This window comes from Struthio camelus, chromosome 2 (genome assembly GCF_040807025.1).
Source record: "Struthio camelus isolate bStrCam1 chromosome 2, bStrCam1.hap1, whole genome shotgun sequence".
Lineage (NCBI taxonomy): Eukaryota > Metazoa > Chordata > Aves > Struthioniformes > Struthionidae > Struthio > Struthio camelus.
In genome coordinates, this window is record NC_090943.1 from 28,490,784 (window position 1) to 28,506,401 (window position 15,618).

The 15,618-nt window shown below is 35.7% G+C and overlaps 2 protein-coding genes across 17 annotated transcripts in view; one reads left to right on the plus strand and one right to left on the minus strand.

Annotated features, from left to right (window-relative positions):
* CASD1 (CAS1 domain containing 1) overlaps window positions 1–7,484 on the plus strand; it is a 37,922-nt gene extending 30,438 nt beyond the window's left edge. For both annotated transcript variants that reach the window (XM_068934862.1, XM_009674275.2), the window contains exons 14-18: window positions 691–792; window positions 2,109–2,249; window positions 2,790–2,867; window positions 4,141–4,233; window positions 5,058–7,484. In XM_068934862.1, coding sequence (XP_068790963.1) covers window positions 691–792; window positions 2,109–2,249; window positions 2,790–2,867; window positions 4,141–4,233; window positions 5,058–5,324 — 681 coding nt within the window. In that variant the 3' untranslated portion in view covers window positions 5,325–7,484. The remainder of the gene's footprint in view (window positions 1–690; window positions 793–2,108; window positions 2,250–2,789; window positions 2,868–4,140; window positions 4,234–5,057) is intronic.
* Window positions 2,122–15,618, minus strand: part of SGCE (sarcoglycan epsilon) — a 46,434-nt gene continuing 32,937 nt past the window's right edge. For 6 of the 15 annotated variants that reach the window (XM_068934872.1, XM_068934866.1, XM_068934874.1 and 3 more), the window contains 3 exons: window positions 14,192–14,235; window positions 13,308–13,342; window positions 8,372–10,935 (listed from right to left, as the gene is read on the minus strand). In XM_068934872.1, the coding sequence (XP_068790973.1) occupies window positions 10,885–10,935; window positions 13,308–13,342; window positions 14,192–14,235 (130 nt within the window). In that variant the 3' untranslated portion in view covers window positions 8,372–10,884. Of the gene's footprint in view, window positions 2,258–8,371; window positions 10,936–11,134; window positions 11,196–13,307; window positions 13,343–13,385; window positions 13,412–14,191; window positions 14,236–15,618 lie in introns of those variants that run through there. The other 9 variants (XM_068934876.1, XM_068934870.1, XM_068934878.1 and 6 more) reach the window with 6 other exon arrangements.

Here is a 15,618-nt window from a genome sequence, read left to right on the forward strand (position 1 = left end):
TTAAATTGGTGTGGATGCTGGAAATAACTGCAATTCTCTATCTTATTCATTTCTTTCTAATACTAGAATTATGAATTCAGTATACTCCTGCAGATTTAATAATAATGAAGGTCTGTGCTCAGGGTTTTTTTGGAATGTACTTAGCATTACTGTTTTTTTCATCTGATAGCATACGGGATTACAGACATCTGTGTCCTTTGAGGCCTGGTGTTAAAGGCTTTGATACATTAGCAAAAGGCTGGTTCTCATTTAAATTCATGACTTACTGTGTACTGTAAGTATACCTGACAGCGAAATAAGAGCAGAGTTGTAAGGACAGAAAACTATTGTTTTCTGTAGACTATGCATTTGTTATTCCAGCACAAGTGGATCTCTCCCTTTAAGCCTGCGGTACAAAATGGAAGGTGAGAATGCAAATTACATTTTGTAAGCGGGAAACAAAAAGGAAGACTTCTCTCATCTGAGAAAGTATTTTTGGTTTTTTAGGTTGTTTGAGTGGGTTTTTGTTTTTGTTTGTTTTTGTAGAGAAGCCAGTTATTTTGGTAGTGTCACATAGCTTCAAGGTCAGATGATTTAAACTGGTGAAATAGAGATGTGATAACACTAAGAGACAGCTAATTTATTTATTTAAATTTGGTAAATACAGCTGAAATCAGTGCTAGTATTTTCTCAATTTTTTTTTTTTTACAGGGTGCATTTGAGAAGATATTTTCTTTTTGGCCACTGTCCAAGTGTTTTGAACTGAACGGGAATGTCTATGAATGGTGGTTTAGGTGGAAGTTAGATCGCTATGTAAGTAAAGTTTACACAACTTTATAATGGTCTTCTAAGTGTATTTTTTAATATAGGATTGGTTTTTATTTTGCTTTCTTTCTCCAGAGAAGATAGGAATTTGATGTTCTAGTGATTGTTTATTCTAAGACTAAGCTACATCCACCTTACATTTGCAAATGTCTGTCAAAGCCTTGCTTAAAAGATGGGTTATGACTTATTTGCTGCTGGATCCTGCTTAGTTGCTCTAAAAAAGAAAAATCCTTGGCCTTATATTTTCTCTTATCTCAAACAGAAATTTCACTGCAAAAAAATCTTGAAATACCTGGAAATGCAAATTACTGTGGTGGCTTTCCTAACAAAATTTGTAGAAAGTTGTGTTAATCAAGGATATATTTCTTTTAAGAAAACCTCAGAAACAGTTCTGTTAAAATCCAGGGTCTTGACGCCAAAAATGTTTTGAACAGACTATTTTTACTTTTTTACACATACTTTAAAATATTTTTCCAGTGGGAAAGTGCTTTCTTCCCCCATATTGGCAGATAAAATGTGGAGGGTAGAACAGGGAGACACTTCTGGTTTTGCCTGTTTGGAAAGGTGAGCGGAGGGTATAAGATAAAAGCATCCCTATGCCTTAGCCTTACTGGCTCAGGATGCGGGGCCACACTGCCCCTTCTGGCCCTGTTAGTGACTTAAACTTTTTTGCATAACCCAAAGTGCACTGTGCAGAAACGTTTCAGATGTGGAGCTCTGATGCTTATGAACAGCGCGTATTCTGTGATGCTGCTAAAGAGGAAGTCCCAAAACACAGAAAACAAGCACCACGTGGGCCTGAAACAGCATCTTGCTGCTAGCTAATGAGAACTTGGCATAACATCATAAAACACTGCTGAATAATTCTGTCTGGGAGAGAGAAAAGCACTTGTAGTGCTGCTTCAATGTTTTCACCTGCCAAGTTGGGAGAAGGCCAGAGACACTCATGTTTTTTCCCCAGAGAAAGCCCTTTTCAGTGCTGGCAGAAATTGCAAAGAGGATAGCGGGTACTTGAAAGCTGCTTGATGTTTCATTGCCATTTGTTTAATGCTCTCTGAAACATTAGTAAGAGTCCTTAATTCTTTATTTTGAAGCTTAGTTGAAAATGCAGCTTTTAACAATTCAATGTAGGAAGCCTGTTTTTATTTGTTACAGTAAATCTGGGAAAGGAACTTCTGACATGTAGGCTTTGATATTACAAATAGGTTCAACTGTAGCATCTCTGTTACTTAACTTAAGAGTTTGCACCCGAAGCACATGTAAAAGCCGTGAAATAGTCGTTGCAACCTTTTTGTCTTTTACAGGTGGTTTTTCATGGGATGCTGTTTGCTTTTATTTATCTGGCACTGCAGAAACGTCAGGTGCTTTCAGAAGGAAAGGGAGATCCTCTCTTCTCCAGCAGAGTTTCAAATGTTTTATTATTTATTTCAGTTGTATCCTTTCTGGTAAGTACCTAGGAGAATTAATATAATAAGATTTGTAAATCTCTAAAGAGTCAGTTTGTGTGCAGTTATTGCTTAGAATGTATATTGATTCAAAAAAATCAACTTATTTTGGGAATATTTCAGCTGTGTTTGAAGTAGATAGCCATACCTATCTACTACCTAAAATATTTTTTCCTTTCAGTTAACTGTAGGTGAGAATATCATTACTTTTTCAGTTCATTGCAAAGATTACAAAAAAAGTCAGCTCCTAGAAGTAATATGGTAGATAGTGTAGCTCTTTACTCTTGATGGCTTTTCTGCCTGTGATGAATAAATTGTCAACAGTATTTCTGTATCTTAGGGTGTATATAATTATGGCATTCATCAGTTGCAAAGAAGAATATGAGAGAAGCAAAACTAAGCACAGTGTAGTTCTTTCTATTCTTGTACAATATTTTAGTGACTCCACTACTGCTGAAGCATTTCAAAATAGCTTACGTGTTGTTTCATTATGAAATCTTATATATAATTGTTACATAGACTGATTTTTATGTCTTTTAGACCTACTCTATTTGGGCTAGTAGCTGTAAAAACAAAACTGACTGCAATGAACTGCATCCTTCTGTTTCTGTGGTACAGGTAAATATATTCCTTTTCCTTACAATTGCAGAATCAAGGCCGTTCCTGTTCTTTTCTATTATTTTTAAAAAATAGTATTTTTGCTTTAACAATAAAATTTCAAACGATGAGCTTCATTTTTGTGTCTGGAAGGGAGAAAGTTTTTTACGACATTGCTGTCTGTTTTTCGTTGCCTTTAGCACTGACATCACATGCTGTGGTTGTTTTTTGGTTAGCCTTGATGTCCTTGGTGTACATTACGTATGCACAGTAACCGTTGTAGTGATGTAGGCACGTAACATTCCTATCTATGCTGTCTATGTAGGTATCATAGATGTGTTACTTTATAGGGCAGGATATCAGGGTAGGGTCTGTTGAGACTATTAGCTGCTTCGGTGGACTCTCCTGGGAGCTGAGTCTTCCTGGGCAGCACAAGCTGAGGCTGCGGCGCCAAGATCATCTGCAGGATGAGACGAAGTTGCATATAGCGTACAGGACTTTGGGGGAAGGGGCTCCCTCTTTTCCCTACGGTAACCGCACACAGTGTGCGAAGAGACCTGTAGCTCTAGCTCTATTTAAGTCCAAAACCAATTTTAGATGAATTGCTTAGCAGTGGAGAAAGGAGAGCTGTTAGGGAACATGAACATTTGGGAGGCGTTAGTGTAGTAAAAGAGCTGTGGAGTTCTGCATTTGCTGGGGAGTCTTGAGGGGCCAGGCTTTTGGAAGAAGAGCTGGGCAACAGGGGAGCGCATGTAGTTGCGTTAAAGTTAGAATTGTCTTTTGTTGTGTATCCTTCCCCCGCTATTTGCCAACACTTCCATTCTAATCCCTCTCCAAGTTTCATTTTTTACATCTTTTCCTGCTCTGTTGCAGGGCAGCATGGGTGACTTAATTTTTTAATATTAATTTTGGTCGATCTTGTCATCCTCTCTGAAAATTGATGGTGGTCTTAACAGTTGTGGCCACCTTCATTTTAGGCTGGCATGGTATAACATGTTTTGTGACCGTGCCTAGTAAGTGCATACTAATATGTATCAACACCAAGGCCACGATTCTACAAAAATTCTATGTGACTTGCTATGCTATAAGAGTGTATGCATGAGATTTGCAAGTTCATAGTCCTAATCTGTTAAGTATAAGCTACTTGGGTTTGGCTGTTTCGTATATTTATTAGATTTTAAAGAAAAATTAACAAAATATTTTTGCTGTGCTCTTTTTAGACAGTGACAATGTGTAAACTTTTTTGTGTGTGATCTGAAGGCTACTTTTCACCTGCAGTCACCTTTCTTTTTAGATTTTAGCTTTCATCCTCATCAGGAACATTCCTGGATATGTCCGCTCTGTATACAGCTCATTCTTTGCCTGGTTTGGCAAAATTTCTTTAGAAGTAAGTAGAATGCAGTGCAGAGAATTTCAGCTTTGGAATGTCTGGTGGTTTTTATTACGTAAATTGTAATACTTCAAACATGTTTGCCCTAGAAAGCTTTGCTTTGTTAATAAACAAATACAATTTTACCAGCAAAACCATTCTTGAAGCGGATGTTATCTGGATACTTTTTTGTTCCATTGAGTGTATATTTTGAAACAGTAGGAATTGTTAGCTTTCCATTTTAGTTGCTGTTCAGTAATATTAAATGTTTAATTTTACTGTATGACAAAAAAAAATTTTTAAGGGAAAAGAACTTATAGGAAAAACGCACTGTAATTCAATGTATATGTAGTATATGATTTCTAAATTTATTTTAAAGGATCATATTTTCACCATTCAGATTCCCGCTGAACTGTTATGGTGCTGATCAACCAACTACAGCCTTTGCATTCATCAGCAGTTAAGGCACTATCTTTCATTTGCAGGGCTGTTAGGAGGTCCCTCTGCAGGGCTACGGTAACTGACCACAGGCATAGTCCTCTTCTGTTCTGACACAGCGTAAACAATGTTTCCCCAGCCTGCATTTGGTTATGGACTAAGTTAAACTGTTTTACTGTGCACTGTAACAGACTGCACAGGCAAGGTCAGTTGCTGTGCCTCATCTGAGGTGGTTTATAGCAAAGACATGTGGAACACAACTTACATTTACGCAAATTACATTATTTAGTCATTAGCGTCCGACTTAAACAGAAGTACATTGTGTCAGCTAATGCGGTACTTAGAATTATATGGGGGGGGGCTTATATAAAAGTATTTTAAAATTCACTCTGTATTCCTTTTAGCTTTTCATCTGCCAATACCACATTTGGCTGGCAGCAGACACGAAGGGGATCTTGGTGCTCATTCCTGGATATCCGATGCTTAACGTTATGGTCAGCACTTTCATATTTGTGTGTGTGGCACATGAGATTTCTCAGATCACTAATGATCTAGCACAGATTGTTGTTCCTAAAGATAACCCAACTCTGCTGAAAAGGTTGCTATGCATAGCTGGATTTTTTTCTGGACTACTACTCTTCTCAGCAATTCAAGATCGGTCAAGGCATTAACTTAAAAACATTCTTGAAAACTTTCTTCAGGTTTACTTTCTGTCTACCTGAAAAAAAAATTCTCAACTGGAGGTACAAGAAGACATTTAAATGAAGTGTGTGGAAAATGTATATAGTGGAAATGTACATATTTTGTGTGGGAATAGCCTTCTTCTCTCAAAGAATCTGAGAAACAGAAATGCACTGTACAGAATTGCATGTGAAATTAAGTCTTTTCTACTGGATACAAATTTCTGTTTACATATCTGTTTAAACGTAATATGAAGAAGTGAAGTTAGATGGTTTACCAAAACCGTATGGATATCACGGAATTAACTTTACCTTGGGACAATGGAATGAATGGTGGATATTTACTAGTGTACTGCATATACATAACATACTGTAATCACTCTCATCAAGGAACTGTTTTTGTAAGAAGCCAGCAAACCTGTGATCCTTAGTTAATGGGTACCTTTGGCTGATGTGAAACATGAAGTTACTTCTCTGGTAATCCAGGGTATTTTTCTAAACAAATGGTAATTTCTTGTTGTGGAACGAGTATTTTTCGATGGAGCTAGTATATGCTATATGAAACCCTTTATACATTGAAACAAAAAGTCATCACCAGTTTAGTGATTTAAGATTATACCCAAGTTTACATAATATTTTGTTTTTAAGACATTTTCAGCAAATATGGTGAATTCTGAGATTAAATTATTGTTAAAAATATGTACGCAATTTTATTTTCAATTTTCCTAAAATTCTTTGCTTTTTAATGCTTTCCACTAACTCATTTAACTATATGCAGTTCTATGTAGAAACTCATTGAACAAACAGGTGAATAATTTTCAGAGACTCAGCTGAATATTGAGAAGTTCTGGAAAACTCCCATCCTTTTGCAGTGAGATGAAATTCCATCATATCCACTTCTTCAGATTTTACAGAGAAGGAAGAGCAGGGGAACAGTCATTTTTGAACCTGTCTCTCAGTTTGTAGGTGACTTTGAACTAGGTCTCATTAGGAAGCTGGTGCCATATTCTATCCTGTAATAACAAACATTTTCATTTAAAAGGATAGAAGTCAATCTGTTGATAGGAGGATGAGGACTGAGTGGTGCTCTTGTTACATGCCGCTAGTTCAGTCTCTTTAAAATTTGAATGAAATGAGACTGAAGCTGTTTGAATGAACCTGTTTTCCCATGCTATCTAGCAGTGCCTGTCCTTCACTACCACAAATCAAACTCTGAACCCAGTTTTTCTCTTTAAATCTTTCCTTCAGTATAAAAAGTAAAATTGAAAGAATTAGCACTTCCATATGGAAGTGGCAAGTTGTAATTTAAGTAGGTTCCACGTATTCAGTGGAGTTACGATGATTCCTTCCTTGTTTGTAGTTTTGGTTCAAGTAATGCGTTGAGCTTCAGTTACTTTTTCACTTTATTCCTCTACTGATTACTTTTTAGCAGTTGAAAAACGCGTACAGTATTGTTTTCCAACCATATGTGCAATTATATGTAATTATGAACAGTATGAATCTTAACTTATACTGTATGTATTCCAGCACTTAACTGTTTTTGATGTTATCTGAGTTGAAACATAGAATTCAAACTTGGAGCCAATAATGACTCCGAAATAATTTCTGTGAAATGGCTTCAAATTTCGTTTCAGAAAAGAGACTCCTTTAAGAAAGATGGGTCCGTTCAATCAGAAAAAGAAAAAATATTCATTCAACCCCCCCAAAATGGAGCAGTTTTGCTAAGTCAGCCAGCTATTTTGATAAGCTATTGGAAAGATACTCAACTATGTGTTAATGTGTGTACATTATTTCCAATGTTTGGGAAGTTATCCTCATTTATCAGTACATTTGAATTACTGAAAGGAATGGTATAGGTGAACACTGTAGTGGTGGATAGGATGCATAGCCTTCATCTGTACCAGCATTAGGAGCAATGGAGAACTGTGAGTTTGAGGGATATTTTTTTGTTTTGTTCTTCACAAGCTAAGTATTGTAGATAAAATTTTATTTATCTGTTGTACAGATTTGGTTAAAAGATTTATTTTTAATGTTTGAAATAATGCACTTGTTTACTGTATGTGGGATAAATATATTTTCTTTTAAGGTTATGTGAAACTATGAAGTAATTTAAATATTAAATAAATGTGCTGTGGATGCTTATTTTTGTAATGGGAGGAGCATCAATTAAGTAAAAACTTTTTATTGCTTGACTCTAGCTGGGCTACAGTTCACTGTTACGCCAGCCTTAAATTACAGATTTGTGGTGCAATGTTTCTCGAAATGTTATTCTGGATACCGTTTCTTCAAATATTTATTTTCAAAGGGAAGATATTTACTCACATATCACAAATGATTTTGGGTGCAATGCAGGGAAGAAAGACTCTCTGCAGTAACTCAGACTGCTCAGTTGCCATGACTGTAACATTGGGGTTAAAATAGCCCTCTTCTGTGTTTGGTCCTTCCAGATAGGACTGTTCAGAAGTTAATGAGATTACCGATCCAGTAACCAGAATCACCCCCCAGAGCCAAGGGCCTCCGGCAGAACTCTGCAGCGGAGGTCTTGATTCCTTCTCCCTGGGTTAAAAGCCAGAAACTCCTGAGGTCAAGTCCTGCAGGAAAGCACAGTAACCAACTGTACTTCTTTGCAGGATGGGTTTCCTGATGTAGCCATACTGAAATCTTAATTGAGTTAAGGAGTTTAGCTTTTTATTTAGCTACTTAGGTCTGATATAGTTAATAGAGGGAGGGACTCCTCAAGCAAAAGATTCAAAGCAGTATATTATTTCATCTCATCTCCAGGGGCATTCCTCTCTTGATTATACCGGGGCTCTGGGACTATCACACCTGGACTTGGCACCTGACATAAGGGGTGTGAATACTTTCCATCCTTTCTGAGTTACAACATCAGTGTGGGTATCTCTCCCAGTGAAACAGAAACCCTGCGCAATCAATCAGCTCCAGTTCTTTGCTTCTTTATCACTGTCCATGATACTAACTACTGTAACAAGAAGTTGTGCAGGCATCATTACATAATAAACAGGCACCAACATCACTACTTAATTTAATGTTTTTCCTATTTATTAGATTTTACATTTCATATATTTACAAAGACATCATTAATGCTTTCTATTTATTTTGGTTGCAACTGTCACTTAATCATTACACTACGGTTCATACTGTCATTGTACATGGTTAAAAAGAGGCTGTGAATTTACTGTTTTAACTATCATCAATTTTAAATATTAAACAATTAAGTGGCTTTAGCCAGCTTTATAAATCTACATTTCTGTGGTAAATAGTTTAATAAATCACTTCTTATTAAGCTTAGCTAAAATGAATGAAGCTTTTAACCATAAAATCATTCCAGTATGTGTAACACCCAAGTTGTCTACATCACTAGATTCTTTTCAGAATATATGGAGCACTCACTGGTACAAACTAATTATTTATGTACGTAACAGTTTAGGAAATTTCCTTAAATATATTGGCACTGTTGTATATTAATACAAATAAGATAAGAATGGCTTGATTTAACTGATTGTCAAGCCATCCAAAAATTATTAGAAATCTTTATGATCCAAAACCAATACTACTCACAAAGTTTAGTTTTCTGTTGAATTAAAAATCATTATTATTTAAAATCCATTCCATTCATTTCTGTGTCAGCACACTGAGAGCTTATGCATTTATAATTAGGGGCAAAAATCCAAATGTTGGTTGTACTCAAGTTTTTCACAGCTTTGATGAGAAAGGTACCTTTTTTTTTTTTTTAATTTAGTATAAAATCTCACAGTTGACTACCTGGCTTCTAATTCCTTTGGCACTGAAAGTCTGCAATGTTAATTTTTCAACGTATGGTGTGACAGGTTAAGCTGCCTCTTGTAGTGTAAGAGCAACTGTCACCATTGATACGGCTAGGTGACTTTATGTTAATGTAGTCTGTGTTGTGATTAGAGTTTAGGCTGTCCTTGGCAACTGTGACCCATCGGGCTGGACAATGCACAAGTATGAAAAAAATTATTTTTGTCTTGTTTGAAATATAAATTGAGTGTGTTTCTCTGCAATGAGCACTGATTATATATTTTGCTGCACTTTTTATTGGGTCTATTGCACAAATGTAGCTAAAAAGAATTGCAGCACTGCTATTAACTATTATCATCTGCCACGGTATTGCATTTGGGTCCAATCCTATAACTACATCATTGTTCACTTAAAAAGGAATAGCCTTTCTGAAATTAAAAGAAAAAAAATCAACTGTTTTCACAAAACAGGGGGCCATAACTGTAAAAAGCCAGTGACTACTTTGGTCCTTCTGTGAACAGAGTAAAAACCTTATTCTACAGTTTCTTCTCAGCCTCAGTCTTGAAGCCCTAAGGGAGTCTGAATTTCTCTGCGCAAAGTACTGGTCAGGAAGGAACTGCTTAGCTAAGAAAACATAGCCAGCATGTAGTAGTAATTTTAACATAGGTGCAGCTTTGTGCTTAAACTTCAGTGGCCTGATGAACACACAGCTCCTGAAAGAGAGAATATTACAGAAAAACAAAGCACAAATGTCAGCTAAAAAGCGTATGATCCTTTAGGGTAAAACCCGAAGACCTGTTGGTATCAGCTGTTACAGCAGAAGCCTTCAATCCTGTGTTACGCTGTAGTTGAATGAGGATTTATACAAGCATCAGAAAAACTAATTATTTCAAAATGTCACTTGAGATAGATAGATAAATTATCACCATGTAGTGACAAATAGGTTCAGACTGAGGTTTCCTTATTTTTTTTAATCAAGCTTATATTTTTAAGAATTCAGTATAGATGAATGCCTCTCAAAGTAACTAAGTCAAAGGTCCCTCAAAGGGACTTAAAAGTTATTCCATATATGCTACAACAAAATTTACCATTATTTATTTAAAAGACACTCATTTCTGCTTACAATGATTTGTAACAGTTTCTTCTAACATAATCAGATGAATGAATGGACAGATTTTAAATGTTTTAATGCTTATATCTTATCAAATTTGTTAAATGTTTGGTAGAGGAACAGAAATCCAACTTTCCCCATGAATCGTTAAGCTTTTTTCAAAAATAACTTTGCTCATTACTTTTTTCTTATCTCTAGAAAATGAATGTCTAATAAATCTGGAATACTATTTCTAAGCCTTTGCACAAGATTTCATCCTTACATACTACTGCTTTTTGTGTGCAAATGTAAGGCAATCATACCGTCCCATAGAACGGAGTCTATTAAGTTCTTTGAACTGTTTACTTATTTTTTTGTAGTTTTGACTTCCCCATTAAAGTTCTCAGGAGAGATCACGAGATAGAAGAAAGTTTGATATTTATTAATACATATATTTGAAAGATTATTTTCTTAATGTAACAAATATAAAAAGTTATCAGTGTTTACAAATTCTCAAAAATGTCCAAAGTACAAAAAGATACAGTACATTAGTTACATGTAAATGACTGTACTGTCTGGCACTGAAATCAATACTGTGGGCATGCACAATATACACCAGAAGGACTCATGCATCAATCAGAACAAATAAGGAAATAAGACAATTACTGCTTTCTCTGATTACAAATTCATTGCTTCTGTCAGTTTTCTTTCCTCAGGAATACCATTTACCTGTAAATAGATGAGAATTTATATCATCCATCAGTGGCAGAAGATGCTTCTACAGTATTGAAGTGTCAACTGGTAACGTAGCACATAATAAATACTAGTTATTTCTTTTTCAATGACTGCGTTAAAACTAACAGCAGAAACAAGCTGTGGCTTTCCAGCTCTCCGAAACCAATATAAACAGAAATGGTAAAAGTACCACCTGCACAAAAGGATGGCATATGGCAGAAGCTTCACTTGTTCTCTTTTGGGAAAGTAGACATGTGGGAAAAGATCATTTTCATTGTGAGTTTATCAACTTGGGATCTGACAGACTTCATATAGAGAGAATGTGAAACTCAAATCGGAAATGCTACATACAGTATACATGCACTATTTTTTTTATTTTGTATTATAGGCAAACCTTTTAACTTTGTTAGTTAGAGACAGCATGGATTTTGCCAATTTACAGAGAAACAGTTAGAAAACTTAAGTAATATACCTTTTCATATTATAATTCACTCAAATTTTCAGCAGCATAATAAAGATATTAGGTGCAAGTTGTCACCTTTCATGCTATTTCTTTCCCAGTTATGTTTTAACTTTTCATAAAACATTATGTCAGCAAATAAGTCTAGCTGCTGCATTTTTAAATAAGGTAACAAAAATTTCCTTGCTTCGTATTGGGGATTCAGATAATCACTGAAGAGGATATGATTTATTAGCTACTCTCTGCTCTTCAAATTAAACACCGAGTACAGTCTACTGAGGCTCTAAAAATGAAATATCCACTTACTCACTGTGTTGATTAATACTATTATTATTAGTGCTGATTATATCATTGGCAATTCTCTATAGGAAAGGAAGAAAATTAAAGAATAAATGTAGAGTTTTATTTTTTTTCCTGGCCTTAAGCATCTTTTAGTTGTGTAAATTTCTTTTTTGAACAGAAAAAAAATGATTGCTAAGTTTACGCTGATGCTTCTCAAAATCTTAAGGGTGCCTAAATTTTATTTGAAATCTAACGTCCTGCAAGTTGTATATTTCCATTTAGAAGATAAATTGCATCAAACATGCTACCATGTCATGGAAGTCCTTTCAACATCATCTGTACGTCTGAGTTATGAAGGAAAGTGTCCCTGTAAACTAAGAAAATAGGAGGAAACGTCCCAAATAAGTTTTATTCCCATTTCTGAGAACTTGTCACAAACAGTGTCTGTGATGGATATGAAAGAGCAGATGCACGTTCCAGCTCATCCAGGCAAAATGAAAAGTAACGAACAGTAACTAGCCCTTGCCTGAAGTACAATCTGTTTAGAGCAAAACAACCACAACGTATGTACATACGTGTTTGTGTGCACGTGCGCATGCATATGCACCTGCCTGACAGGTAGCACTGTGTCAACTGTAGCGCACTGCTTAAAAAAATGTACATACAAGAAGCAAGGTATTACACTTCAATCCCCTGCAAATTATTAGAAGAATTAGCAGCAACAAATACCCAGTGTCTGATAAGGTGTCTGAAACAGCAAGTTATTATTTGTAGAAAATGAGTGTTCACAATTTATGCCAAATGTATACCTTTTTATATATTACTGAACCAGAATTGGGTGGGGTGGTAGCAGATAAAAACATGTGAACAGGACACAGATCTAGCCAGAGCAACTAACTGATAGAATAATCATTTTAATACAATTTGTTCTTTTAAATACACGTGCTGATCTTTTTAAGACAAACCAAGTACCTAAGTATTTTATAAACTGAGAAGTAAGCTTTCAGAAGTAAGGGGAATTTTTTCATATATTTTTGAAGTCTACCTGGAACTGCTTTGGCATAGGAAGAAGTAAGAGTGATTTTACCAAAATACTGTACTTCACAAAATACATCTTTTTAACTGTACACAGGCAGACTTTTAAGACATATTTTTACAAAAGTTTTTCAGTGCTACTTCCAAGCAACAAACCCAGGCTAGCTTGTATTTTGTGTCTTTGGTCAGTGTCCTCACTGCCATCACACGTACTATAAAATCTACAGAACTATAAAATCACTCTGAGGTTATTTTGCATCTTTTCCACTGCAGAACAGCCTGGAAATCTCATAGCAAATCATTCATAACAGAAGAGCTGAACTGCGTGACATTTTTATTCTGCCTTATAAATGCCTACAGTAGTTGAGCCTTATAGAACTACTCTAAATTTCAATTCAAACCAGTGCTGGAGGCTTTGGATAATACCTCTAGTATTATCTGCAATTTCCAATATTTATATAATAAAGCACACAAAGAGCAAAGCTTTCTAATCATACTGTGTAAAACTACTATCAGCTTAATATAAATGTGTTCTTAATTTCCAGATAACAAAAAACAATATGGGCAGAAGCATCTATTATATACTTGCCTCAAATCTTTGAAAAGTTGTCATACGGAATTCTCCTTTAATCCCCGACAGCAGTAATGAAGAAGAAGGATTTTGAACGAAAATAAGAGTTTCTTATGTAACGCCTAAGTTAAAACAAATCTTCCTCTCAGGGCTGTAGTACAATACATATATTTCCAGAGTTTTGCCTAAATACTCCTTTGAATATTCAAGTTATACTTTGGCCTCTACGTTTTACTAATATGATCCTTGTCCTCTTTCCTACATGACTGTAGTTTTTTCCTGCATGACTAGTTTTTTCTAAGATCTGATATGCTAACTAAAGAGAATAAATCCCAGCCCTTACCAATACTTTGATGGAGATCGTTCACAACCTCAATCAGTACGTTATGATTTGTGAAGAAGGTGCAAAAATGACAACCAAGACACTAGAAACCAGCAGTGTGGATACACTTGTTCTCTCCACAAATTCCCCAATACCAACGGTTTATGTTTAGTACCAGCAAGAAAAAAGCTATTTTTTCAGGACCTTAGATAGTATTGGTAGGAATGAGAAGCTTTATTTTCCTATCAAGTTCTGTAGAATGCAAAGAGTGTAACTAACTGTCTTTGGGAATCTGGCTATACTTTGGTATTGCAATAGAAAATGATTTCTGTGCTTCCAAGTTTTAGCTCTATCAGATTCCAGTGGCTCACACTGAGACCCACTGTAGTATTCTTCCTATTTGTCCAATAAATCTCATCCCAAATTTCCACCAATTTATCCAAAAAACCCTGGAAAAAAATGCTGTAATACTTCATTATGTTTGAAGATGGTTTCCGCTGCCCAAAGACTGTTTATGTTTAAGGCTGGCGATTCCTGCCCACTACCCACTTGATTGGTAGAGTCATTTTTTAATACTGACCTGCAGTCTGCTGCTGTGGAATTCGAGTTTGATGTGGCAGGTTCCTACCAAAAAAAAAAAAGAAAAAGAAAAAGAAAAAGGGTATCTTTACTGCTTCCATGCAAAGTCTGAAGTATGTTATGCATAAAAATTCAGATGTCAACAAAAGAAAGAAAAACAGTGTTAATGGATAGCTCCTATAATTTTACTTGTCACCTAAGTTCAAATATATGAAAAGCTGGAGGGAAGCAACAAGAATCACATGCTGGCTTCTGATGCAACGCAAAACTCTGCTTCCGTAAATGAAAAATAGAGAAAGGGTGACAATCTTTGAAACTTTATTGACTGTGGAATGAATGACTATTCATCTAGAATCACACATCAGACCAGTTCAGTTATCACAGCAAAGTTACATTTTTGTGCCCTGCTTAAGTGGCGATTTTTACAGGTGCTAAATATTAAGGTTGTTTTTACAGAAAGGAATTGGAGGTTAGAATAGATGTGAAGTGGTAAGAGCTGTAGGTGTCACTTCAGAAAGCCTTTGGCACAGGCTCGGGAACTTCTCTCACAAAAACATTTACTGGCTTGGCTTTCTTTGGAATTAATCACGTGAAAAAGCCACACATATGCACATGTGTTTTAAGTGCTAGGGTCCAGGTATATGAAGTAAAGACGGGAAATATCATCTGGAAGTCTAATCCTAACTCTGCTGTTTCTTAAATATAACTTTATGATGTGTTTGATATAAATACCTGCTCACAATCAAAACCTGGAATTATTTTTTAAGTCAACAGAAGCTGCTATTGTACTATTTGATTGTAATTCCTAGTGTTAAAATAAGTTAAAGATTTAATAAGGCCAAAATGGTTAATCCTTATAGGTCCTTATTTCTTTAAATGTAACTTTTGACTTTCTTCTCTATTCAAAATAGCAATTTTAAAAATAAACTCTCAAAATACAGGGCAGAACACTTAAAAGCAGTTGTAAAATGGCTAATTTGTACAGATGTACTTTCTAGAGAAATTTCTGGAGAGTTTTGCTTTTAAGATGGCAGAGAAGAAAACAACACGTAGCTACATTATGAAGAGAAGTAGGGCCAAGTCAGTGCTGGCACTGGAGCGATAGCAGGAGAGTCGTGCTGCTCCCTCCCATGCAGGGCTGTCAGCGGAGGAACAAGCTACTGCAGCTAGTGTCTTAGAGCAGACCAGCTCACCCGGAGACCTTCCCTGAGAAACTGCTTGCAGACATCTCCCCGTTTGTCAGCAGAAGTCAGTGAATGTTTAGCGGAGCAAGAAACACAGTCTAATTCCAGCAATTCATATTGGAGTGTATTAAATTCATATGGCTACTGGCCTAATTTATTACTAGGGCACAAAAGATGTATCTGAATCAGTAAGTCTGTGAAATACAATATTGTTAAAAATGATTTAACTGTTTATAAATGAAGA